Consider the following 27,242-nt stretch of genomic DNA (forward strand, 5'->3'; position numbering starts at 1 on the left):
CCCAAAGCATTTTTGGATTGTTGTATTTTCATTTTCGTTTGTTTCCATATATTTTTTAATTTCTTCTCTAATTGCCTGTTTGACCCACTCATTCTTTAGTAGGGTGTTCTTTAACCTCCATGCTTTTGGAGGTTTTCCAGACTTTTTCCTGTGGTTGATTTCAAGCTTCATAGCATTGTGGTCTGAAAGTATGCATGGTATGATTTCAATTCTTGTATACTTATGAAGGGCTGTTTTGTGACCCAGTATATGATCTATCTTGGAGAATGTTCCATGTGCACTCGAGAAGAAAGTATATTCTGTTGCTTTGGGATGCAGAGTTCTAAATATATCTGTCAAGTCCATCTGATCCAATGTATCATTCAGGGCCCTTGTTTCTTTATTGACCGTGTGTCTAGATGATCTATCCATTTCTGTAAGTGGGGTGTTAAAGTCCCCTGCAATTACCACATTCTTATCAATAAGGTTGCTTATGTTTATGAGTAATTGTTTTATATATTTGGGGGCTCCCATATTCGACGCATAGACGTTTATAATTGTTAGCTCTTCCTGATGGATAGACCCTGTAATTATTATATAATGCCCTTCTTCATCTCTTGTTACAGCCTTTAATTTAAAGTCTAGTTTGTCTGATATAAGTATGGCTACTCCAGCTTTCTTTTGGCTTCCAGTAGCATGATAAATAGTTCTCCATCCCCTCACTCTCAATCTGAAGGTGTCCTTAGATCTAAAATGAGTCTCTTGTAGACAGCAAATAGATGGGTCTTGTTTTTGTATCCATTCTGATACCCTATGTCTTTTGGTTGGCGCATTTAATCCATTTACATTCAGTGTTATTATAGAAAGATACAGGTTTAAAGTCATTGTGATGTCTGTATGTTTTATGCTTGTAGCGATGTCTCTGGTACTTTGTCTCACAGGATCCCCCTTAGGATCTCTTGTAGGGCTGGTTTAGTGGTGATGAATTCCTTCAGTTTTTGTTTGTTTGGGAAGACCTTTATCTCTCCTTCTATTCTAAATGACAGACTTGCTGGATAAAGGATTCTTGGCTGCATATTTTTTCTGTTCAGCACATTGAAGATCTCGTTCCAATCCTTTCTGGCCCTCTTCCGTGGGCCTCTTGTCTGCGCTTGGCTCCGGAGACTCCGTTCTGCTAATCCTCTGGCGGTTTTCTGGGTTCTTTAGGCAGGTGTAGGTGGAATCTAAGTGATCAGCAGGACGCGCGGTGAGCCCAGCGTCCTCCTACGCCGCCATCTTCCCTCCCTCACTAATCTCACTTTAAAATAACCAAAACAGGGATGCCTGGGTGGCTCAGTTGGTTAAGTATCCAACTTCAGCTCAGGTTGTAATGTCACAGCTCGTGAGTTTGAGCCCCCGTGAGAGGCTCTGTGCTGACAGCTCAGAGCCTGGAGCCTGCTCCTCATTCTGTGTCTCCCTCTTTCTCTGCTCCTCCCCGGCTCATACTCTGTCTCCCTCTCTCTCTCAAAAATAAATAATATTTTTAAAAAATTAAAAATAAAAATAAAATGACCAAAACATGTCTTTCTTGAATATCTTTGAATAAAAGTTTGTATATCATTTGTTTCAAAAACAAAAAGAAACCACTTAGGTTGTTTCCATGCCTTGGCTATTGTAAACAATGCTGCAATAAACATGGGGGTGCAGCTACCCCTTCAGGATAGTAATTTTGTTTCCTTTGGATATATACCCAGAAGTGGGACTGCTGGATCACATGGTAGTTCTATTTTCAAGGGTTTTTTTTTTTTAGGAACCTCCATACCGTTTTCCATAGTGGCTATTTCAACTTACATTCCCACCGACATACATGCTTGATGATGAGGGCTATCATTTTGGATAGATTATACTATGATGTGAAGCAAGGAGAGAGCCTGGAACCAGGGACAGCAGGGGAAGGAAGGAGGCATGTGTAACAGATGGCTTTGGTACAAGAATCATACACTTGGTCCACCTCTGATTTCACCTATAGCTGCAGAGGACAGTTCTGGAAGACCCAGACTTACCTTGAACTGGTGGTGCCCCACCTCATGCCTACTGCATAGCCTATCTGGATTTGAGTCCCTCTGCATTCTGCCCAGAGCTTCATAGGACAAGCCAGTGCAGTCTGTGAGAGCAGGAATTTGATGCCCCTAAGGGCAACCTTTAGCCAATTTGGCACAAGGTACAGCGGGCTGGGTGAATGTTCTAGACTCTCCATCTTCGGGCAGACAGTCTGACAAGCATTCTCTATGCTCCTCAGCAGGTCCCAGCAGAATCAAGCACTGCCATCCACAGAAGCAACTGTGATGACATACATTTTTATTGGTTTTTCCTCCTTCCCTGTCTCACTATCCCCACCTCCCTCCATCCTGCTCCCTAAGCAAGAGGTATACTCGAGGATACAGAAAGTGCTGTGTCAGGCTCTGCCTTAGGGGGAACCCAAAATAACACAGCCTACTTCAGGAATTGAATCCATCAACCAAGAGTTCTGTCACAGGCTTTACCAGCACCAAGTCCCAGAGGGGTAAGAGAAAGAAGAAAAAGGATGCCAGAACTACGCTGAAAAGTGTGAGCCAAAGTCCAATACCAGTGGAATGACAGAGGACTAAGAGATAGCAATGTGGGAACTAAGCTTTTGCTCTTAGCTCTTGCAGACAGAAGGTACCTGAGCTGGCCTGGATCAGCGAAGTGGATAGGACTATGACCTTACGTGTGGCCAATGAAGGTGCTGCTCCCCATGGACAGGGGACCCAAGTATTTGCTGAAAAAAGAAGACAGTCTCCTGCAGGCTAACATGACCTCAACTTTCAAGAACCAGGCAGCTAGTGCAGGGCAAGGGGGGCAGATCATGAGATAGTTAACAAGATGGAGCAAACCAGGTGTAAGACAGGACAGACCTGGCCATAAATGGTTGGTATAAGAGATAGCCAAGGATAAAGGAATGCAGAGCCAACAGGAAAGGGGCAAAGACGAAAAAGCAGAGAAAGCATCGCGAGAAGATAACATAGACACTGGAAAAATCCTCGTGCGCATCACTTTCTGGGTGACTTTTAACAACCAATTGAAATGTATCTCAGTCACTGTTGATCGCTCCCTCTTGGTAGAGCTCTGTTAAATAAACTTTCCCTATGAATGACAAGTTTGATTCCCACAAAGACAGGCTCCTACATTTAGCTCCCAACCCATATCTTTGCATGAGAGAAGAGGCTTGTCTCCCAGTCTGGCTGTGGTCTCCAGTGGCACACCCATGCCCCCAAAGGTGCTAAGCCCAACTTGGTCCCCAAACTCTAGGCTCTCTTCTCCCTCCAACTGAGATCTGATAGCCTCCACCTGCATACCCATCCTGCTCTGGGTTGGACCACTTCTGGCCTTAGACAGAAAGATTTTAAAGAGCTTCAGCTTAGCAAATTGCATTGTCCCACCTAAGCCAATAAGCAGACTCTTGTTTTTGTGGGGACTTGAAGCAGATGCAATCACGGGAGTTGTCTTTATGAAAAATAATACAAAATAATGAATTAAAAATTAGGTATAGGACCCGTACAGGTAAAGATACCTGACACTTAGCCTTCATTAACTTCATGAGAAGTCTACCCCTAGTTTCAATTTCTATTTTCTTCATCCCCCTATAGCAAATCCTGTCTCTATATCCCATGTATACCTGCAATCCCACATTTCCATTGCTACTGCCTAGTTCAAACTGCATGAATTCCTCTCCCTGGTCCTCTGCCCACCAGTTTTGTTTTACATACAGACAATTATTTTTAAAACATAAATTTGGTATGTCACTCATTTAGTTAAAACCCTCCAAAGTTTTTCAATTGCTCTTAAAATGAGATCCAAATCTATTATGACAGCCTACAAGGTCCTATATGACTGGCCCTTACTTATCTCTCCAAACTCATTTTTACCATTCCCTCTCTTCCTTTTCTGGTTCCACTCCTTGGTCTCTTTTCTATTCCTCTTTTCTCATGCTGTTCCATCTATCTGCAATGCTATGACCCACAGCTGATAGTTTCTTGTCCCCCAGGTGTCAACTTCAATGACGTCTCCTATTTTAGTTTTCCATTGCTGCTATAACAAACGACCACAAACGTAGTGGTTTAAACAATACAAACACAGTTCAAGTATTAAGGTATTAGAGTTCTGGAGGACAGAAGTCCAAAATGGATCTCACTGAGCTAAAGTCAGGTGCTAGCAGGGCTGTATGTTTCTGGAGACTCTAGGAGACAATACATTTCCTTGACTTTCCCAGCTTCTAGAAGCCTCCCTCATTCCTTGGTTCATGGCCTCCTTCCTCTGTCTTCAAAGACAGCAATGGTGAGCCAACTCCTTTTTGTATGGTACCACTCTGATCTCTTCTGCCTTCCTCTTTCCCTTTTAAGAACCTTTATGATTACAGGGGGTCCCTCCCCCGACCTCCCCACAGCCCCCTGACAATCTAGTCTCCCTATCTTAATGTCATCTGTAGTCTTAATCCCTCTTTGCCATTTAACATAATATATTCACAGGTTCTGCGTATTAGGACAGGGACATCTTGGAGAATCCTTATTCTGCTTATGACATGTCCTCAGGCTCTAAATCACCTGACGTAATGAAGCCAACAATCTTCACCACCACTCTAGTCACTCTTGATTCTCTTTAGATCACTGATCACTTTCTGAAATAACTGAATCCAATTTTTTGCTTGCCTCCTCTTAAGAGGTGAGCAGGGGTCTTTTCTGGTTCATGGCTGCCATGTCAGAGAGCTTAGCTCAGCACATAAGAGGGACTCCATGAGTACAGAATGAATGAACAAATGAGAGAAAGAGATATGAGATTTGTCTTCAATAATAATACAGTGATAATAGCTAGCAAATAAGCACTTCACATATACTTTCTTACATAATATTTGTAACCACTGTATGACTTAGGTTTTAGCATCAGAACTAGATCAGAATCCAAACTCCTTGACTCACAAGTTGTGTAAACTTCAGCAAGGCACTTAACTTCCCTAAGCTTCAATTTCCTCATCAACAAAATAAATATAATAAAGCACTTACCTCATAATTTTTATGAAGATTAAATGAGATGTTTAAAGTGCTTGCCATAGTGCCTGACATAGCTAGCCATTTTTTATCATCATTCCCTTTTTGTAGTTGCAAGCCTAACTATTAAATGGTAGAGCTGGGGATCTCATTCTGATCTGTTATCCAAAGTCATTTCCGCTGCTGTTTGTCCACTCTGTCCTGCTGGACTCATAGTCCACAGTTTGACTCATAAAAGTGGGCACAGTTTACCTTCATGGTGTTAGGGATGATTCAACTAAAATCTGAAATAGCGTCCTAGGTTTGGAATAGTTGGTGAAAAAACATCACATGCATAGGGACCCAAAAGAAAGATAAAGGGTCAGTAACCTTGCTGCAACAATCCCAAGAAGACAAATTCGAGAAGACAAATCTGAGACAAGTGTGGAAAGAATCCTGGATATATCAATGTATAGGAGGAAGGATTTTATAGGAACACTATGACTTTACCCAAGTGTGGGAAGGAAGCTGAGAAGGGCACTCTGAAACCCAGACTATACTGGTCCCATCAACCCACCATCTGGATTCACCACGCCCTAGAAGTCACACTGTACCCTCCAGACTGAACTTCCTCCCAGTATATGTGATTCAATCTGATACCTCAGTGTTTGTCTCATCCTAGGGGTCAGGGCCTTCCAACCCTCCATTCTTGTACCAGAATCTGGACTACTGTTGATGACAACTCTAATACTATAACTATTCCTCTACTAATCTTTTAATTTCTTGGGTCATGGGGTCAGTGCATGGATAAGTACAGAAACAGGATTCTAAGACAGGCTATTTTGCCACTTACTGGTAGTGAAGTGTCTCCTATTGTATCTTCTTTTTCTGAAAATTATTTTCTCTCAGGAAAATATCGGACAACAACATAAAGGAGGGAAGGGTGGAGTTGTATAGGAGCAAAATTTCTACATGGTATTGAAGTTAAGGTCGTATCAACTGAAATAGACTGTTACAAATTTAGGATGCTAAATGGTAATCATAAAGAAATGGAATCATAAAGAAAATATCTAAAAAAGATACACAAAAAGAAATGAGAAAAAAATCAAAGCAGTTCACTACAAAACACAAACTAAACAGAAAATAGATAGTAATGGAGGAAATGGAGGACAAAAAAAGGTGTTAAGATATAGAAAACAAGTAGCAAAATGGCAGAAGTAGATTCTTCCTTATCAGTAATCATATTAAATATAACTAAGTTAAACCCTGTAATCATAAGGCATAGATTGGACAAAATAACATGAGACAGCTATATGCTGCCTATAAGAGAGTCGTTTTAGATCCAAAGATACAAAGAGATTGAAAGAAAAAGATGGAAACAAATATGCTGTGTAAACAGTACCCAAAAAAGATCTGGGGTGGCTATTCCAATATCAGACAAAACAGGCAAGTCAAAATTGCTATAAGAAACAAGGAAAGACATGTATACCGATAAAAGAGTCAATCCAGCAAAAACATATAATAATTATAAACAGATGCACCAAACAACAGAAGCCCAAAATACATGAAACAAACATCAACAGAATTAAAGGAAGAAATAGACAGTTCTACAATAATAGTTGGAAACTTCAATACACCACTTTCAAATATGTATAAAACATCTAGACCAAATGTCACCAAAGAAATAAAAACAGTGTAAGCCAACTAGACCTAACAAACAAAAACAGAAGACCACCCATTCTTTTTAGGTGCTCATGGAACATTCTCCAGGATAGAACACTATTAAGCCACAAAATTAGATTCAATACATTTTTAAAAGATTGAAATTATACAAACTATTATCTCTCTTACCACAATGGAATGAAGCTAGAAATAAATAATGGGAGGAAAACTAAAAACAATTTAAATACATGGAATTTAAGCAATGTATTCTCAACAACCAAAAGTCAAAGAAGAAATCACAAAAGAAATTAGAAAATATCTTGAGGTGAATGAAAACAAAAACAAAACAGTAAGACTTAGAGAATGCAGTAAAAGTAGTGTTCAGAAGGAAATTTTTACCATATATGCCTACATTAAAAAGAAGAAAAATCTCAAATTAGTAACCTAATTTTTATACCCTGAGGAGCTATAAAAATAATAAAAATAAAAAGCAAAAGAGCAAACCAAACTAAACCAAAAGCTACCAGAGAAAGGAAATAATAAAGTTTGCAGAAGAAATAAATGAAATAGAAACAGGAAAAACAACACACACAAAAAAATAATCAATGAAAGCAAAATTGGGTTCTCTGAAAAGATCAACAAAATTGACAAACTGTTAGTTAGACTGGCCAATAAAAAGAGAGAAGACTCTCACTCTTCCCTTCGGAGCACACAGCAACATAGATTAAAAGTAGTATCCAAGAATCAAAGTGCAGCTTGGAGGAAAACCACAAACTTGTCTCAGATAAGAGATGCTCTAGTTTGGATTTTCCCCAAAAACAGACTATGGAACAAGTAATTGTATACAGGTGGTTTAACTAGAAAATGATCCCAGGAAGCACAAGGGAGACAACTGGGAATTGAGAAAAGGGAAAGAAGAAGGCCCAATAAAGAAGTAATGGTATTGATCAGGTTACTGCTTTAGGCAATTGAGGCTTAAACATTTGGGACTTCCTGAGAAATAGTGTTGAATGCACCTCAGAATTGTCCCACTGGAGGACAAGACTAGGGCATCAAGAGTATCAACTCCCCCCCACACAGTAGTAGGTGAACTCAGGTGGGTCAAGGGATACAGGGAATGCTATTAGCGGTATCTGCCAGTCACCATCCTTAGCAGTTCCCAGACCTGCTTGGGCCCCATCCTGATTCCACTCTTTTAATGATGCTTAGGGGTAAAAGCTGAAATCCCTGCTGCTGTAGCTAAGAGGGTTAATGGGGAAACCTGAAGTTCTTTTGGCTTCGGCTAGGCCCAAAGCAACTGGTTTTATTTCCTCCTTCCCCTTGCACCCATTCAAGTTTCATCTAACACTCAGTCAGAACTTTTGCCATCCTAGCTTGCTTTTCCTTGAGACAATGCAGACTTTCGTCTTTGAGATGTCTGAATCCCTGGTATCCTTGACCTTGTCAATCCTTAGTTGATGAAACTGTCCTTCCTTCAGGCACAGAATTATCAGAGGTTCCCTGAAGGATCTACTGACTTTCAGACCATGCCCACTGTTACAACGAAAACATTAGATTCTCATGATTATCTTATCGATTACCACCACCAGCATGGTAACCATTTTTTAGCCTGATGGTGTGTTGACATGAGAGCAACAGTCATAACTTTAGATTCGGTGGAACCCTAATTGTGTCCCCTGGTAGAAGGATTACTTCCTTGAAGATCAGGACCTTTAATTCCGTAGACCCTAAAGTTGTAGGAATAGAAAATAAAAACTCCCTAGTTGGGACAGTGATGGTGAGAGTGAGGGGAGTCACTTCAACTTCCACCCCTTGGTTCCACCCTTGTATTTTAGCTACCAAAGACAAAGCGCCATATGATAGCCTATTGGGGACAAAGTACCATGTAACATACTTTAACCTTTAAAAGTGTTATTCTCCAAGCTGGAACCTCATCTGTGCCTTTAAGAAGACATTCTAATTTTTTATCATGCCAGCAGCTTCTAGGTGATGCAATATATGGTAGGACCAATGGATTCCATGGTCATTGCCCACTGTCACACCTCTTTAGGGTAAAGTAAATGTCTTGGTCCCTTGATCCAAGGCAATATAGGCAGGATCCTATATAAATCAGAAATTCTACCTTCAGTTAGTGGTGCTGGCCAAGATATTGTGGGCAGAGATGGCAAAACTGTGCCTGGAATACTTATCAATCTCAAGTAGAAAGAATTACTTTTCCTCTAGGGTGGAAGGGGTCCAATGTAAGCAACTTGCCACCAACTAGTTAGTTAGTGTCCTTGAAGGATAGTATCAGATCAAGTGCGCAACATTAATTTCTGTGCTAACATGTTGGACGTTGAGCAATGGCAATTACTAGATGAGCCTTAGTGAGAAAGAGCCCAACAACCGTTGGACCCATACAGAATATCTATACTTGACACCCTTGCTAAATTCTTCATGGGCCCATTGCATTGTGTAAGCAGTATGGTGGCAGAGGACAAACTGGCTGATCGCTAATGACTGAGTTATCATGTCCACTTGTTCAGTATATTTTTTTGTGGTTGATACTCCCTGAGGACCATTTATTCATTGACTCCCATACCCTATCAGTTAAGTTTCCCCTAGAAGTAGTATTCTACCCATACTTTTGGACTGTGCTTGTACACAATCAAGCCAACTCCCATGTTATCAAAGAAGGGCTCCAGGCAGTAAAGAGGAGATGTGTAGGTGCTTGAGAAGGGAAGATGTCAGCATGCCAGGAACTGTCTGCAGCTACTGGTAACTCAGATGAGAGGAGGGGACATGGGGTGGGGTATTAAAATTACCTTCTATAAATGGAATATGTGTCAAGTCTCATGCTATATTATAGAAAATAGACGTTTGGACAAAAGCTTCCCAGGAAGAAGCAAGATTAAAAGAAATATAATAGAAACTATATAGAGATACAACAAAAAGAAGATAAAGAAATATACAAAAAGAGAAAGAAATGTGCAAAAAAACCACAAATGAATTACTAAAAGTGGAATAGAGTTCAATAAACAGAAGCAGATTCTTTTAGAATGTATACTATAGAAGAATTTAATAAGAGTATTGCTTCAATAAAATAGGAGTGCAAAGACAAGATGATATAACAACATGGCATGGAAAAGGAGGCAGAATGATTAAAGCATACTAAAAATGCTCAAAAAAAACCCTCACCATTTATATCAGATAAGTAACCTAGATCTAGCAAAGGATGAAATAGATATACCTGAATTTTAAATTAACAGTAGGAAGGAACACCTTAAGATAAAAAGAGTGAATATATAAGAAAAAGAAAAGAAATGAAATGGATTAAGACAATATGATAGAAAGGACAAAGATAATTCAACCTAAAAATGTTTGTGTCGTTGAAGAAGAAAGAAACAATAGTAGGGAAAAAATGTGTTTGGAGATGTATAATCATATAAAATTTTCCTAAAATGAAGAACAGAATATGTAAACTTGAAAGAGCATACTACATACCAGGTAAAATTGATACTATATGACGTCATTACATATTCAGGAAAAAAGGTATCTCTGAAAGTGTATACCATATTTCATAATAAAATACATAAATTAAAAAATAAATAAAGGAAGACTACCAGACAGGAAAAAAATGTCACAATAAGGACAAAAATTCAGGATGACCTCAGACTTGTACCTAGAAAACTTAATTCCAGAAGACATTGGAATAATGTGCACCAAGTTCACAGATATACTCAGACAAAAAACACAGAAATTTTCAAACATGTAAAATCTTAGGCTTATTTAAAACATATCTTCCAAAAACCTACTTAATGATAAAATCTAGTCATGCAAGTAAGAGATCAAAACAGTTCAGAGCTTAGGAATCTGAAATGGTAAAAGTAAATGTAAAAAAGATTAGTGATATACTCCAAATCTATTTAAAGTAGCTCTAAGCAATTGGATAAATACTTTTGTTTCAGAGAAAAACATAAATATTGATTGAACAATTAAACAAAAGTCAGTAAGGACAAAATGGAGCTGAAAACACTACAAACCAACTTGACCTAATATATATAGAACGTTATATCCTATAATTTCAGAATATGTACTCTTTTCAGCCCATGTGGAATGTTTATGAAGAAAGAATATATACTAGGCTATAAAATAAAGCTCAGTAAAATGAAATGTACTAAGATCATACAGAGTAATATCTGTGGCCATAATGGACATAATTAGATACCATTAAAAGAAGATATATGAAAAATACCCAAATGTTTAGAATTAACAATACATTTCTAAACCCTTAGGTAAAAGAATAAATCACAAAAGAAATTGGAAAATATTTTTTTTAATTTTCTTTTTTAACGTTTATTTATTTTTGAGACAGAGACAGAGCATGAACAGGGGAGGAGCAGAGAGAGAGGGAGACACAGAATCTGAAACAGGCTCCAGGATCCGAGCTGTCAGCACAGAGCCGGATGCGGGGCTCGAACTCACGGACCGTGAGATCATGACCTGAGCCGAAGTCGGACGCTTAACCGACCAAGCCACTCAGGCGCCCCTGGAAAATATTTTTAATTCAATGAAAATGAAAAAAATAATACCACAAAATCTGTTGGTTGAAGCTAAAACAGTCTCACAAGATAATTTAAACAATATTAATTGTTTAATTATTAAAAAAAAAAACTTCTAAAGTCAATGAGCAAAGCTTTAAGTAAAGCAAGGAAAAGAAGAAGAAATTAAATCCAAAGTAGAAGAAAAGGAATATTAAAGTTAAAAGCAGAAATTAGTGACATTACCAATAGAAAAATAACAGGGAAAAATCAATAAAAACAAAGTCTGATTCTTTGAAAGAGTAAAATTGATAACCCTGTGGCTAGAGACATTATAGCTATTAAAAAGCTAAGAAGGCAATATTACAAATAATTTGGATCCCATAAATTTGACAGATTAAATGAACAAATTCATTGAAATACACAAATTACTAAGACTTAGTCAAGAAAAAGTACAGGAATGCAAATTGGTATAGCCACTACGACAAATAGTATAGAGGTTCCTCAAAAAATTTAAAATAGAACTACCTTATGATCCAGCAATTTAATTTCTGGGTATTTATCTGAAGGAAATGAAAACACCAACTTGAAAAGATATCTGTACCTCCATGTTTATTGCAGCATTATTTACAATAGCCAAGCCATGGAAACAACCTAAGTGTCCAACAATAGATGAATAAAGGAAATGTGGCATATACATACACACATATACACAATGGAATATTATCTAGTAATCTAAAAAAAGGAAATCTTGTCCTTTGTGACAACATGGGTATACCTTGAGGGCATTATGCTAAGTGAAATAAATCAGAAGAGAAAGACAAATACCATATGATCTTTATATGTGGGATCTAAAAAAACAAAACAACTCATAGACACAGAGAATGATTGTTGGTTGCCAGAGGCAGAGGATGGGGGGTGGACAAAATGGGTAAAGGCGGTCAAAAGCTACAAATTTCCAGCTATAAAATAAATAAGTCCTCAGGATGTAATGTACAGCATTACATAATAGTACTGTGTTGTATATTTGAAAGTTGCTGTATTGTATTATATATTTGAAAGAGTCAGTCTTAAAAATTCTCATCACAAGAAAAAAAAATTCATAAGTATGTGTGGTGATGGATGTTAATGAGACTTACTGGGGTGATTATTTCTCAATATGTACAAATATCAAATCATCGTGTTGTACAATTGAAGTTAGTAAAACGTTATACCTCAGTTATATCTTGATATTAAATACAAAGATAGATATCATACAAGGTATCTTCTCTGACTACAATAGGATGAAGTCAGACATAAATGAATAACAGAAGGAAAACTGGCAAATTCACAAATTTGTGGAAATTAAAGAGCACTCTCTTAAACAGCCAATGGATCACAGAAGACTTCACAAGAGAAATTAGGAAGTGCTTAGAAATGAATGAAAACAAATACACAATATACCAAAATGTACGAGACACAGCAAGAGCACTGTTAAGGGGACATGTATAGCTATAACTACTTACATTAAAAAACAAGAAAGATTTCAAATCAACAACCTAACTTTATAATTCAAGGAACTAGAAAAATAACAAATGTAGAGCAAAAGCTTCACAACATTGGATCTGACAATACCAAGGCACAGGTAACAGAAGAAAAAAATAAACACACTGGATTTCATGAAAATTTTTAAAATTTGTACCCTAAAAGATATCAACACAGTAAAAAGACAACCCACAGAATGGAAGAAAATGTTTGCAAATCAAATCTAATAAAGGTAATATCCAGAATAAATAGAGAACTTCTAAAACTTAACAACACAAAACAAGCATCTCAATTCAAAGACGGGCAAAGGACTTGAATAGTTCTCCCAAGACGATATACAAATGGCTAATAAGCACATGATAGGATATTCACTAATCATTAGGGAAAGGCAAATCAAAACTACACTGAGATATCACCTCACACCAATGGGTGGCTACTATCAAAAACCCTGAAAAATAAGTGTTGAGAAAGATATAGAGTAATTGGAACCATTGTGCACTATTGGTGTGATGTAAAATGGTACAGTGCTATGGAAAACAGGATAGAAGTTCCTCAAAAAATTAAAAATAGGGGCACCTGGGTGGCTCAGTCGGTTGAGCATCCAACTTCGGCTCAGGTCACGATCTCACAGCTTGTGAGTTCAAGCCCCACGTCAGGCTCTGTGCTGACAGCTCGGAGCCTGGAGCCTACTTCTAGATTCTGCATCTCCCCCTCTGTCTACCTCTCCCCTGCTCACACTCTGTGTCTCTCAATAATAAATAAACATTTAAAAAATTTTAAATAAAAAACAAATTAAAAGTAGAGTTACTGTATGATCCAGCAATTCCACTTGTGGATATATACCCAAAGCAACTGAAAGCAAGATCGTAAATAGATATTTGCATACCCATGTTCATAGCAGCATTATTCACAATAGCTAAAACGTGTTAGCAACCTGAATGGCCATCAAAAGATAAATGGATAAAAGGCAACCTACTGAATTGAAGAAGATATTTACAAATGACTTATCCAATAAAGTGTTAGTATTCAAAATATATGAAGAACTTACACAACTCAACACCCAAAAAACAAATAATCCAATTAAAACCTGGGCAGAAGACATGAATAGACATTTCTCCAAAGAAGATACACGGATGGCCAACAGACACACGAAAAGATGCTCAACATCACTCATCATCAGGGAAATGCAAATCAAAACCACAATGAGATATCACCTTACACCTGTCAGAATGACTAGAATCAAAAAGACAAGAAACAACAAGTGCTGATGAGGATGTAGAGGAAAAGGAATCCTCATGCACTGTTGGTAGGAATGCACACTGGTGCAGCCACTGTGGAAAACAGTATGGAGGTTCCTCAAAAAATTAAAAATAAAACTACCCTGTGATCCAGTAATCACACTGCTGGGGAATACAAAAACACTAATTCAAAGGGATACATGCACCTCTGTGTTTACTGCAGCATTATTTACAATAGCCAAATTATGGAAGCAGCCCAAGTGTCCGTCAATAGATGAATGGATAAAGAAGATATCGTCTATATACAATGGAATATTACTCAGCCGTAAAAACAAATGAAATCTTGCCATTTGCAACAACATGGATGGAGCTAGACGGTATAATGCTAGGTGAAATGAGTCATTCAGAGAAAGACAAATACCATGTGATTTCCCTCATATATGGAATTTAAGAAACAAAACAAATGAACAAAGGAAAAAAAAAAGAGACGAAGTAAAAAACAGACTCAACTATAGAGAACAAATAGATGGTTATCAGAAGGGAGGTGGTTGGGGAGATGGGTGAAATAGGTGAAGGGGATTAAGAATGCACTTGTCTTGATGAGCACCGAATAATGTACAGAATTGGTGAATCACTATATTGACACCTGAAACTAATATAACACTGGTTTTAAAAAATTTTTTTTAATCTTTATTTTTATTTTTGAGAGAGATACAGAGTGTGAGTGGAGGATGAACAGAGAGAGAGGGAGACACAGAATCTGAAGCAGGCTCCAAGCTCTGAGCTGCCAGCACAAAGCCCGACACAGGGCTTGCACTCACGAACTATGAGATCATGACCTGAGCTGAAGTTGGGTGCTTAACCGGCTGAGCTCCACAGGCACCCAACAGTGTATGTTAACTCTACAAGAAAAGAAAGAAAGAAAGAAAGAAAGAAAGAAAGAAAGAAAGAAAGAGAGAGAGAGAGAGAGAGAGAGAGAGAGAGAGAGAGAGAGAGAGAGAGAAGGAAGGAAGGAAGGAAGGAAGGAAGGAAGGAAGGAAGGAAGGAAGGAAGAGAAAAAAAGAAAGGAAGTAAGGAAGGAAGAGAGAGAAGAAGAAAGAAAGAAAGAGAGAAAGAAAGACAGAAAGAAAAAGAGAGAGAGAAAGAAAGAGAAAGAGAGAGAGAGAGGAAGAAAGAAAGTGTTAAAGAATTCATCTTTCCTTTTTCATTCTTTTCACCTTTTTCTTCAAGCCCTTTTCCAATAATAACTTGGATGTAACTACTTCTAAATATTTCACATGACAGTGTTGGTGCTTGGCATGTATTTTCTTCCAGGTGTTAAATGAGTGGCATCCTGCAAGCTAGACAACCTGGTGCCTGCTTAGAATAAGCACAGACCAAGAGAAACCCATGTGTGCCCTCAAAAATTAAATGGTGGAATGAGGACACCTTTTTTATGGCTTGAGTCATGCAATTTTTTCTCCTTACCTAGAAATCTGAAGCAACTATTGTTCAATGTGGCATGAACATAAAAAAGTTTTTGGAAGAATTACAGCTTCTGTTGGCAAATACCTGAAACTCCATTATCTGATTAAAGGCTCCTCAGTTTCTTCCAGGTTTCACCTCTCTTTCTCTCCTGTGAAATCACTAGAAGTTTCTATTCCTTAATTTGTTGTGTCAAAATAAGAACTGTACTTTTTAGCATCTCTGTACCCTGAACATAGATAGCTTCTTGTCATAGTTTCTTCTCTCGACTTTTTCTTTTTTTAATGTTTATTCATTTTTAAGAGAGAATGGGAGAGAGAGCATGAGCAGAGAAGGGGCAGAGAGAGGGGGACAGATGATCTGAAGTGGGTTCTGCACTGACAGCAGAGAGCCCAACACATGGGGCTTGAACTCACAAACTGTGAAATCATGACCTGAACCGAAGTTGGACGCTTAACCGAATGAGCCACCCAGGTGCTCCTCTTGACTTTTTCTTCTTTGTTTTTGATTGAAGGAAACTTCCAACATAGATGTGTATAAAGACTTTTTTTTTTAATGTTTAGTTAACTTTGAGAGAGAGAGAAAGCACACAAGCAGGGGAGGGGCAGAGAGAGAGGAAGACACAGAATCCGAAGCAGGCTCCAGGCTCTGAGCTGTCAGCACAGAGCATGATGTGGGGCTCGAACCCACGGATTGTGAGATCGTGACCTGAGCTGAAGTCAGACACTCGACTGACTAAGCCACCCAGGTGCCCCAAAATGTCCATAAAGACTCTAACAAGGTACAAGATTCTCCTCCTCACAAGCCTGGGCCAACCTTTGGCCATTGAGGAACGTCTTCTATTTTGTGAGGTAGAAACAGAATAGGACGCAATTCTTATTACTCTTGTCAAAGAAAAGTGGTGGATTTTCTACGGGATTCGGAGAAATAAAATGAACATGCCACAGCATGCTAATGCTTCAGTGGCTCAGCACCATTTGGAAATAAACTAGTTCACATAAGTACACTTCCCAGATAACTGAACATCGCCACTTTCCGGTGCAATTATTACATTTTGGTAAAATGTAAAGACGATCTCCATGCTCGTGAAGTTTGTGGGGTGAGAGTCCCCTTCAACCAGTAGCCTCACGCTCCACTGTTCCCTCCTTTCCTATTAGAGTCACCTCTCTCTAGCAGCACCCTACCTCCCGGTTCCAATTTGTTTCTATTTCTACTGTAGCATAGAAACCAGATGACCACACTTGTTGAATTGTGACCCAAATAAAAGCCTAGTGAAATTCTGGGACATGTTCCTTAGTTGTCCCCCTGTTATTGCTTTATGAGGTCTAAGGCCTCTTAAAGTCTTTTTATCCTGGGTAGGGCTGCATAGGCAAAACACATCAATGTTTCAGTCATTCATTCAACAAACAATTATCATATGCCTCCATGCTCCATTTACTATTCCAGCTACTGGACATACAGTAGCATACAGAGCAGACTCCAGTCCTTGGGTACACAGAGTTTAAAATCCAGTCAGGCAAAGGGATACCGTGAAGAGAGCTTCAAAAAACACTGTGAGACCATGGCACAGGGGAATTAATCCACCACACATAACTCAGAATTCAAACTTCAAAAAGAAAAAAACCCTACATTTCGAAAGGACAACTTTACAGCCAGGAAACCATAATAGTCCTATTAGAGGCATGAGTCAGAGGCTCTTCAGGGAATGAGTTGTTTCTGGCAGCAGGGGCCTGTTCTGGAAGCAGGTCTGGTCCCATGCACAGCTTTGCTCTCTGGGGCCCTAACAAGAGATCTGCCCCCTGCCCCTACCCCCCTTCCCAGCCTCCCCCTCAGCTGTTAGTCAAACACTCTGCACAAGCCATGGAGTTATGGGGTCAGGATGTGAATAGTTGAGACATTTGGATTTGTATCCACAGCTGGCAGGAGAAAGACGCTCTGACGGGTAGCTTCTCCTCCAAGGAGTTACGGGAGTCGACCAGGAGCCTTGCTTTCAAGAATAAATAAAATGGGGGAATATGGAGCCCCCCTGGAACAGTTTCAAATTTGAAGAGACATTTAAGAAAGAGAAATATGGGCATTTCCATGAGATATGTATTATGGTCGCTGGTAGAAACATCAAGTTCGCAATTTAGTTTAGGAAAATCTGAACCAGTACTTTTATTCTTCTTCCTCTACAGTTCCAAATTTTGTGCCAGCAAAGTGAAAAGCCCCATTCTCCCCACCCTGCACCTCCCCAAACCTCCCACTTTGTGTTTGTGAAAAGAATATAAGCAGTTGGCTGCCTTTAATGATTCTTGACAATAAGCAGGGCAATGGGCTAGATTATTTAAAAATGAAAAAAAAATCTGTAAAAACATTTAACTGGTGGTTTCTGATGTGTTCCAAAATGAGAGGCACTAAAAAGAAAGGCCTCTCTGCTTCCCATTCAAGCAGGAACTGGAGATATCAAGTCCCAAACAAGGGCCCCTGGAGCAGTAAGATGAGGTCACAACTGACCACATGAGTGGACTTTATCCAAGAAAACTCTTTGAAGGTATCCCTTCTGGTGACTGAATAGATTGTCCCCTGAGACTGAAGCAAACACAGATTTAAAAAAAAAAAAAAAAAAAAAAACACTTGGGGAAAGCCATTGCACATGGCACAGGGCTGATAAATGCCTGCTGGTTTCAGCTACTGACTGCAGGCTTCAGGCTATTTTTCCTCAACTCAGTCCTATACTTATCCAAAACTCCAGAACCTTCCATTGTGAAGAAGAGTCTGATGGTATCAAATGAGTTTGCTTATCAGGAAAATGATATGAAGGCTTCCCTCCACTTCATAAGAACCCAGGAATTGAAAATGTACATATAATCAGAGACTCCCAGCTCTCCATCCATCAGAATCATCTCCCCAAGACGTTGTGTTCACTACCCAATGATAAAAAACCCTGCAATGTCTCCCTACCCCTCACATCAGATATAAGTACTTTATAAAGAGCCTCACTGACATGAGCCTTGTCCTGGACATAATACCCATGTTCACTGGAGGCCAATTTCACACACTCCTTCAGCGTGTATCTTGTTGACCTCCACAGACTATCTACTCTGCTGGGTGGACCTGCTCATCCTCTTTCCACCTCAAGGTGAACTTGAGCCTTGTATTTTTCACACAGCCCTCTCTGCCAGAATTGGTAATCATTTGATTTCTACCCAGTTTTTCATAGATATCTTTACCGCAGGGAGCTAAGAACCTCTGAATCCCAAATAACACCAAGGTCATGGTGTCTGAACTAACGACCTGTAGAAAACTAGTTGCCTGAAACCTTGCCCATGTTTCAAGGTAAAGAGAAGGGGAGAGTATTCTCCACCAAACTTTTCACTCATGGCCAATCTTCTCACCCCTCCTAGAACCTGTGGACATAAGAGATTATTTAAAAATCTAGATCACAGTGTCAGCAATCCAGCTGATTCTTCCACTAAAAGAGGTGGTGAGTCCCCTCCCTCACCTATCCCCCCAGCCTGCCTTTGAAAAGTTTCCACAGCATGGTGATAATATGGCCACCTTTCCACATGGATGTGCCTCTATGAGGGGCTCTACCCTAGGTAATACCTTTGACCCAACCTATATCCACCCCCATACACTGTTACACTTCCCAGGTTTTGCCCTTGTTCTTCCTGGTACTTAGAACTCCCTTGTCCTCCTTTCCAATCCTGTAGACATCTCTCCAGCCTTTTCAAACTTTGGCTCAAATATACCTTCTTTCTTCATTTTCCTTTTCCTGAACTCTTAGACAATATTAACTACTCTCTCTTCCCTTATTCCCAAGGTAGATGATTTTTTGCTCTACTTTAGAACTTAGCAGTTGGATATAGTCAACTGTTTATACATATGTCACTCTTAGCCCATGGAGGGGAAGGAATGTCTTATTTAATTGTTATACCCTCAGTTCCTAACCTTGTGCCAACCACATAGTAGATGTTCCATTAATATGTGAGATCAAATGCAAATGTCTAGAGGTTCTTTTTTTTTTTTTTTTTTTTTAACATTTTCTTTTTGAGAGACAGCACAAGCAGGGGAGGAGCAAAGAGAGAGAGGGAGACAGAATCTGAAGCAGGCTCCAGGCTCTGAGCTGTCAGCACAGAACCCGACGCGGGGCTCAAACCCAGGAACCACAAGATCATGACCTGAGCTTAACCTCCTGAGACACCCAGACACCCAGAAGCCCAGCCTAGAGCATTATTCTGCTGATTCGAATGGTGGCTAGTGACCCCTCCAATTTTCTCATACCAGCAAATTATTTCTTCTTATTGCAGCTCTGACCCTCACTTCTGGTTATTCTTCTTCCGCAGACCTACAGCAGGCCCACTTCTCCAGCTTTATTTTTGTGAACTGTCTGCACAAGCCAGGTGCTTGCCTGCCACCTCTAAATCTCAGTTTCCTTATCTGATAAACCTACTTGTAGCACTGTTGCATAAAGGAAAATAAAATGTATATGTAAAAAGTGTTTGGGGGGCTCCTGGGTGGCTCAACTGGTTAAGCATTCAACTTCAGCTCAAGTTATGATCTCAGGGTTTGTGGGTTTGAGCCCTGCATCAGGCTCTGATGCTGACAGGTCGGAGCCTACTTGGGATTCTGTGTCTCCCTCTCTCTCTCTCTGCTCCTCCCCTGCTTGCTCTCTGTCTCTCTCTCAAAAATAAATAAAAATCATTAAAAAAAAAAAGTGTTTGGAACTGAGATATCAAACAATAATGCAAACAAAATATGGAATGCATATTTCACAGCAAAATATATTTCTAATAAAAAAGTAGTAACGATACAAAAATAACTCACAGAATATTAATGCAAGGGAGCCAGGAATACATCTATGAGTGGCCAAAAAAAAGGATCAAGAAAATTATAACAATACAAGTATGACTGAAAAAATACGCTGGACTGAAAAGTTACTGAGAATCACCAATTGTCAGAAGAAAAAACAAAAACCTTTCTCCTTTATTTGATGCTTAGAAATCTATTATTATCTCCCCATAGACACCTCAAATCCAATGTGTTCAAAACTAAACTATAATCTCTTACCTAAACACCTCCCCTGCACTGTCCCTCGCTGACTAACTTGTTTCTATTCTTATATTCCTTCTCTTGGCAAGTGCCACCACTATCCATCAGTCTTTCAAGCCTGGGAGACCTCATCCTAACTCCTCCTGAGCCCTATTCCATCTGCCCACCCTCCATCCAAGCCAGTCCCAAGTCCTATGGAGTCTAAGTTCTAAAATAGCTTGTGTATTTCTCTCCTCTTATACAAATTCATTGCCCCCACTTTCAGGCCTTTACAATTTGTCACCTGTTCTTCTTCAGTTGTGTCTCATTAGATCTTCTGTCTACAGTTCATCCTCCGTAATGCCACTAGAGAGAGCTTTCAAAGACACACACCTTACATGGCACTTACAAATATTCTGTGGCTCCTCATAATTCACACTAAAGATTGAATTCCTTAACATGTCATTCAAATTCTTTTATGACTTAGCCCCTATTTGTCTTTCAAATTATATTTCTGTGCTCTCTTACATATCTTCTAATATAGAAAATCTTCTCAGACCTTCTCCAGGCAAGCTTCCTCCCAGATGCACCACAAGAGTGTGTGCTCACCTTAATTAGAGCATCGGGCTCACACATTGTCATCTCGAATTAGGTACCTTCCCTGTCAGACTGTACACTCTTTGCTTGTCACCGAAAATTTTTACAAGAAGATAGTGGAATTCTTCCATTGCCTCCAATCCAGACAGGCAGTCCATGAGTGGAGTGTTAAAAAATAGAAGAGAACAAGAATGGGGGTGGAGGAATGAAGAAGAGGTTAGTCCTGACTTTGGAGGGAGAAAAGGAGAGAGCCTTGCAGCCGCTGTTAGTGGGTGAAGAATGTAAAATACCGTATCCAGCATAAGCTTGACAACATGACCCCGGCAAGGATCAAGGAGTTTAACCCTTGATATGAGTCATTATAAAACAATACAGACACCAAGTCTCCCTGCCAGGACTTTTGGGAAAGATGACTGACCAAATAAGCTTTTGCCTGATGGATATGGACTAATCCCACAACACAAATGTTTTCCTGTGAATTTTGTCTTGACCACATGCCAACAGGTGATTGCATTTAATGAACTACAGAATTTTTCAGAGTTCTTAAAATGTTCTCGTCACTGAAATCTCCAAGGGCAGATAAACATTTCAGAATCAACACAATGGCCCAAACAGATCACAAAAATAATACTTGGTAAATTAAACTAGTTAAATTTAGTTCTCTGTGTTCCTCTCTCCACACAAACATCTTCATCACTGGTCTCAATATCTAACCAAGCCCAAATTTATAGCAAAAAAATAGGACATTCTAAATTCTACTTCTTTGGGAAAAAGACTTACACAAATTAAATGAGGATTTTGTCCACTTCGTCAATGCATTCTCAACCGAACTTTCTGCCCTAAAAGTATCAGTATTTATGTTCTCTATAAACACAGATAGTTAGTTCTAGTGTTATCGTTGACTTTGCTGTCTGCAGTTTTCGATGTACCCCTTTGGATATATCTGTTTTGGTGACTTGTATGTCCCTTTTTCCTAATATGGGGTACAAAATAAAACTGTCTTTTTTTAATATTCAAATTAAATAACTGTGCATGCCACCCCTCTATTGTGAAAAAGTATGCCTACCTCTTTAGGTTGTCTCACCTCCCATGCCAAGAGAAAAAACCCAAGGAATCTTACTCGGTCCAGTCATTACCATCTTCATGATGGAAGAAAACTGAAAACCATGAAGAGTCCATCCACTGACAGGTGCCAGGATCTGCCACAGTTGGTGTTGATGAAGTGTCTGTAGAAAGCAGGTGGTTTGATAGTGAGATACAATACTTGGTTATTGCTGCAAAAACAGTGGTAGGTCACGGTATCTGTGTTGGCCACCAATCCTCTGAAGAAAGAGACCTTGGTCCCCAATGCACAACTATGCCACTGGTCTGGCAAGAGCTTGTCAAAGGTAGAATATGGACAAATAGATGGATTAAGGTCAGCAGTACTCACTACACAACAAGGATACACTTAACTCATTACCTAGCTCATTCTCAACAATCATGCACAGCTGTTTCTCAGAGGTGCATGCACAGTTCCGGAAGAATGACATGTATATCAGCATTGCTCATCATGCATTTTGCAGACTTATGCCAATCTGTGAATATTTGTGGCTGAGCCACCATGAGACAAGGACATATTGGAGTATGCATTTAGAAACCTTGAGAGCAATTTGATGCAGCCATAACACTCAAGTACATAATTGTAGACTCAGTTCATTAGAGAGCAAATGGAGCGGTGCAGAGGCTGTTGATCCAGGTGAATTGCAAGTGGCATGAGCTACATTCTAGTGATGATTTAATAGGCTCAGGTTAACACATAAGATATTTTAAGGTTAAGTTTGCCAAGTGTAACCCAAATATTTATACAAGCCTTTTTAAATCTTTAAAACATTTTATTTTTATAACGTATTGTTCTATTTCAATTGTTAATGATATTTATATAACATATTTTTCCTTTATTGGGTGAATTAGGGAATAGTATTTGTATTCCTACTCCCATATCTAATATTGACAAGGTAGCTTGTGTTTTCTACAGATAGTTATGAAAAAAAAAATTTAAACAACCATTTCAAGGCCCTGGAGAGCAATCAAAAGCAGTAGAAACTGGATGGTAGTCAATCTCTGAAAGAGAACTGAATTCAATAAAATCTGTGTTTATATAGTTTTTGCCTGAGACTTCTCCGCAGTCCACACAAGCCTAAAGCAATCACAGCATAAGCAGAAAGTCCCAGTCTTACTGGTTTGAGGAATCAGAGTATGGAGTTTGAAGAAAGGTTTAATGAATTTAACAATGGGTCAATAGAAATTATCCAACATAAAAAGAGAAAAATAAATAAATAAAAGATTTAAAGAAGATGAACAAAACATCAGGGACCTAGAAGACAACGTCAGCCAGACTAATATACTTGTAATTAGAGCCCCCAGAAGAAAATAAAAGAATGATATAAAAGAAAAAAGACTATTTGAAGAAATAATAGCCAAAGGTTTACCAAATTTTTTGAAAAACAGCATACAGATGCAAAAAGATTAGCAACTCCCCAAGGAAAAATACGGACACACTCAGGCACATCCTAATCGAACAACTGAAAAACCAAAGATAAAAAGAAAATTTTGAAAGCATTAAGATAAAAGAGACATATGACTAAAAGGAGAACAATGATATTGATAATTGTAGACTACTCATCAGAAACAACAGAGGTAATAATATCAATCTTACACAAATTCGATAAAAAACTATGTCATCATCTAGCCACTGCAATACAGCCAGTAAAAGGGGGAAAAAAGACAAAAGGATTCAAAAAGAAGAAGTAAAACTCTTCCCAATCACAGACATCACAAATGTTAAGTTGAAAGTTGTTAGGAAGCTACAAAACTATAAAACTTGTATGTGATTTTATCAAAATCACAGGATAAAAAGTCAATATTTAAAACTCTATTGTGTAGGATTTCTACTCTTAGCAGCAAACAATTGAAAAATAAAGTTTAAGAAAACTCAATTTACAATTGCATCAAAAAAACATAAAATACTTAGGAATACATTTAGCAAGAATGTGCAAAACCTCTACACTCATAACCACAAAATACTCTGAGATAAAAATTAAAGACCTACATAAATGGAGAGATATGCTATGTTCATGGATGGGAAAACTCAATATTGTTAAAATGTCAATTCTCTACAAATTGATCTATAGACTCACAGCAATCCCAATTACAATTCCTGCAGGTACTTTTAGAGACATTGACAAGATAATGCTAACTGTATATGGCAAATGAAAAAAAAAAACAAAAAAAAAAAAACTAGTGTAACCAAACTAATCTTAAACAAAAAAGGCACAAAATTGGAGTACTTACACTGCCTTATTTTAAGACTTAAATATAAGCTACAATAATCAAGACAGTGTGATAATAGCATATAGACAAATTTCAGTGGGAAAAAAAGAGTCCAGAAATACACTTAAACAATTACTTGATTATCAACACGGACGCCAAAGTAATGCAATGAGGACAAAAGGAAAGCCTTTTCAACATATGTACTAAAACAACTAGATACATGTATGAGGGAGAAATGGCACTTAACTCCTTCCTATTTTATCAGCTGCAAAACTTAATTTGATATAGATCATAGACCTGACAGTAAAAGTTAAAACTATAAAGCTTCCAGGAGAATCTAGGAGAGTATTTTCATGACCTTGTGTATGGAGTTCTAAAGCAGGTAAAACTAAATTCAGGTGGTTTTTAAAAATCAGAAAGGAAAAAAAAAATCACCTTTGAGTATGTGTATTACAGGAAGGACTTAAATGCTATGAAGGGGCAAGAAGAAACTCACTGGAGTGACAGAAATGCTCTTTATCTTGGTAAGGATTGTGTTTCACATGTATATCCACTTGAAAAATTCCATCACATTGTACACTTGAGATCCTACACTTCAGTGGACATATTTTTACCTAATAAAACTATAAATATATATTAAATTCTAGCTAGTCAGTTTGCTTTTCACAGTAGTATGGTTGAGCAATTGTGAAGCTACTTTCTGTATATTCCAGGCATGAACAAATGAGTACTTGTATATTATATAGAGAAGGGAGAAAATTAGAATGTATCCTGTGGTGTTGGATTGAATTGGATATCAACATAAATTCATGGCTCTATACCCGTACATACAGAGAGAGAGAGAGAAGTTCATATATGTACATGCTTGTGTATACGTGTGTGTGTGTGTGTGTGTGTGTGTGTGTGTGTGTGTGTATCAGCACTACCATTATAAGCATTGATTCACATGTAACAAGAAGCACAACTAGTTGTCAGATCTTGGTTTATAAATACCACTCTTTACTAAAAAGCCAGGGATGTTTGGAGAAAAGGCTGATTCCAAACCTGAAGCAGTAAGGCTTCCTGTAACACCTCATGCTGAAAATTAAGGAAATGTTTAAAGAATAAGAGATCATCCCAAAAGAATAAGGAGCCATCTACCTTGAAGGAATCCCATTGGTCCAATCTAGGACAATTAATAGAATCGACTGATACTAAATATAGCGGGTAAAAATTTGATTTGTATGACCTCCAATTACTTCTTAGAAAATATATCTATGCCTTCAGGGGAGACATCTGCTGGACACCAACTTATCCAAATGATCTAAGTCAGTATCACTAATATTGGGACAAACTGACACCATGTGCCTTCAGATGTGATGCACTGAGGACATATCACATTATCCCTGCCAAAAATGCATGGTCTGAAATTAATCATACCCAAACTGAGGGACAAAACAGCTAGCTTGTTCTTTTAAAAAATGTCAAGGTTAATTAAGTAGGGCAAAGAAAAACTGAGGAACTATTTCAGATTGAAGGGTACCAAAGAGACCTGACAACTGCTGCTATATGTGGTAACTACGTTGGGTCCTGGATGGGAAGAAAATAGCTACAAGGGACATTACTGAGATAAGAGGTGAACTTTGGATATGAACTATAGATTATAGTGTTATAGTAATGTTGAGTTTCCTGAATTCAATGTCCTTACTTTCAGTAAAAACCACATGAAATGATTTTGTAGAAAAAGGGCAAGGGTGTCTTAAGCCCTCAAATGGTTCAGGAAAAAAAAAAAAAAAGATTTTATGTACACACACTGATAAAGGAGAGAGAAAGAGAAAAGGGAAAATGTTAAAGTAAATGGAACAAAATGGAAACATGAAGGAATGGACCTCCTTGTAATATCCTTGTAACTTTTCTGTAAGTTTGAAGTTATATCCAAATAAAAACTTAAGACAAATAACTAAAATTATATAACATTTTGGAACATTAAGTGACCAACAAACTGGTATTCTTTTATTGGAGAACTTACAAATTATTTTATTAAAATTTCTTCTCAGGGCACCTGGGTGACTCAGTTGGTTGAGTGTCTGACTTCAGCTCAGGTCATGGTCTTGCAGTTCGTGAGTTCAAGCCAGGTGTTGGGCTCTGTGCTGACAGCTTGGAGCCTGCTTCAGATTCTGTGTCTCCCTTTCTCCCTGCCCCTCCCCTGCTCGTGCTCTGTCTGTCTCTCTCCCTCTCAAAAATAAACATTAAAAAAAATTATTATCAAAAATAAAATTATTTCTTAAAAAGTTAAAATTAATGTACCTGAGTATATTAGGATAAACCTTAAGTCTGAATGTAAATTATCTGAACATTAAAACTAATAAATGTGAAATAATTATCCTTGGTACACTTTCATGTTTTTAATAAATTTTTTAGCTTTATCTGTCTATAAGACCCTATCAATAGTATTTTTGTAAAGAATTTTTTGATATGTAATTATTATTTTTAATTTTCTCATAAATTTGCCTTCAGTATTATTCATAGTCGAATGTTATGATTAATATATTTGAAATTCATGACAGCTTCAATTGACCCCTTTTGTCTGACCATGTTTTTATCTAAGAGATCTAGATCAATCTCTGTACGGGTGCTGGGCACTCTCTAGGCAACTCTGAGCAAAGTCTGCTAAACAGAGCCTATTCTCAGATTTTAATTTTTGAACATCTGGGTTTTTTTTAAGTTTATTTATTTATTTTGAGAGAGACAGAGGCAGAGCGAGTGGGGGAGGGGCAGAGAGAGAGGGAGAGAGAGAGAATCCCAAGCAGGCTCTGCACAGTCAGCATGGAGCCTGATGTGAAGCTCAGACTCATCAACCGTGAGATCATGACCTGAGCCAAAACCAAGAGTCAGACGCTTAAGTGACTGAGCCACCCAGGTGCCCCTCAGAT

The 27,242-nt window shown here is 38.4% G+C and overlaps 1 protein-coding gene across 2 annotated transcripts in view; it reads right to left on the reverse strand.

Annotated features, from left to right (window-relative positions):
* RANBP3L (RAN binding protein 3 like) overlaps nucleotides 1-27,242 on the reverse strand; it is a 286,469-nt gene that overhangs the window by 251,130 nt on the left and 8,097 nt on the right. Inside the window, exon 2 of one of the 2 annotated variants that reach the window (XM_058717609.1) lies at nucleotides 22,155-22,244. In XM_058717609.1, the coding sequence (XP_058573592.1) occupies nucleotides 22,155-22,197 (43 nt within the window). In that variant the 5' untranslated portion in view covers nucleotides 22,198-22,244. Of the gene's footprint in view, nucleotides 1-22,138; nucleotides 22,245-27,242 lie in introns of those variants that run through there. The other variant, XM_058717619.1, reaches the window with a different exon arrangement.

This window comes from Neofelis nebulosa, chromosome 1 (assembly GCF_028018385.1).
Source record: "Neofelis nebulosa isolate mNeoNeb1 chromosome 1, mNeoNeb1.pri, whole genome shotgun sequence".
Taxonomy (NCBI): Eukaryota; Metazoa; Chordata; class Mammalia; order Carnivora; family Felidae; genus Neofelis; species Neofelis nebulosa.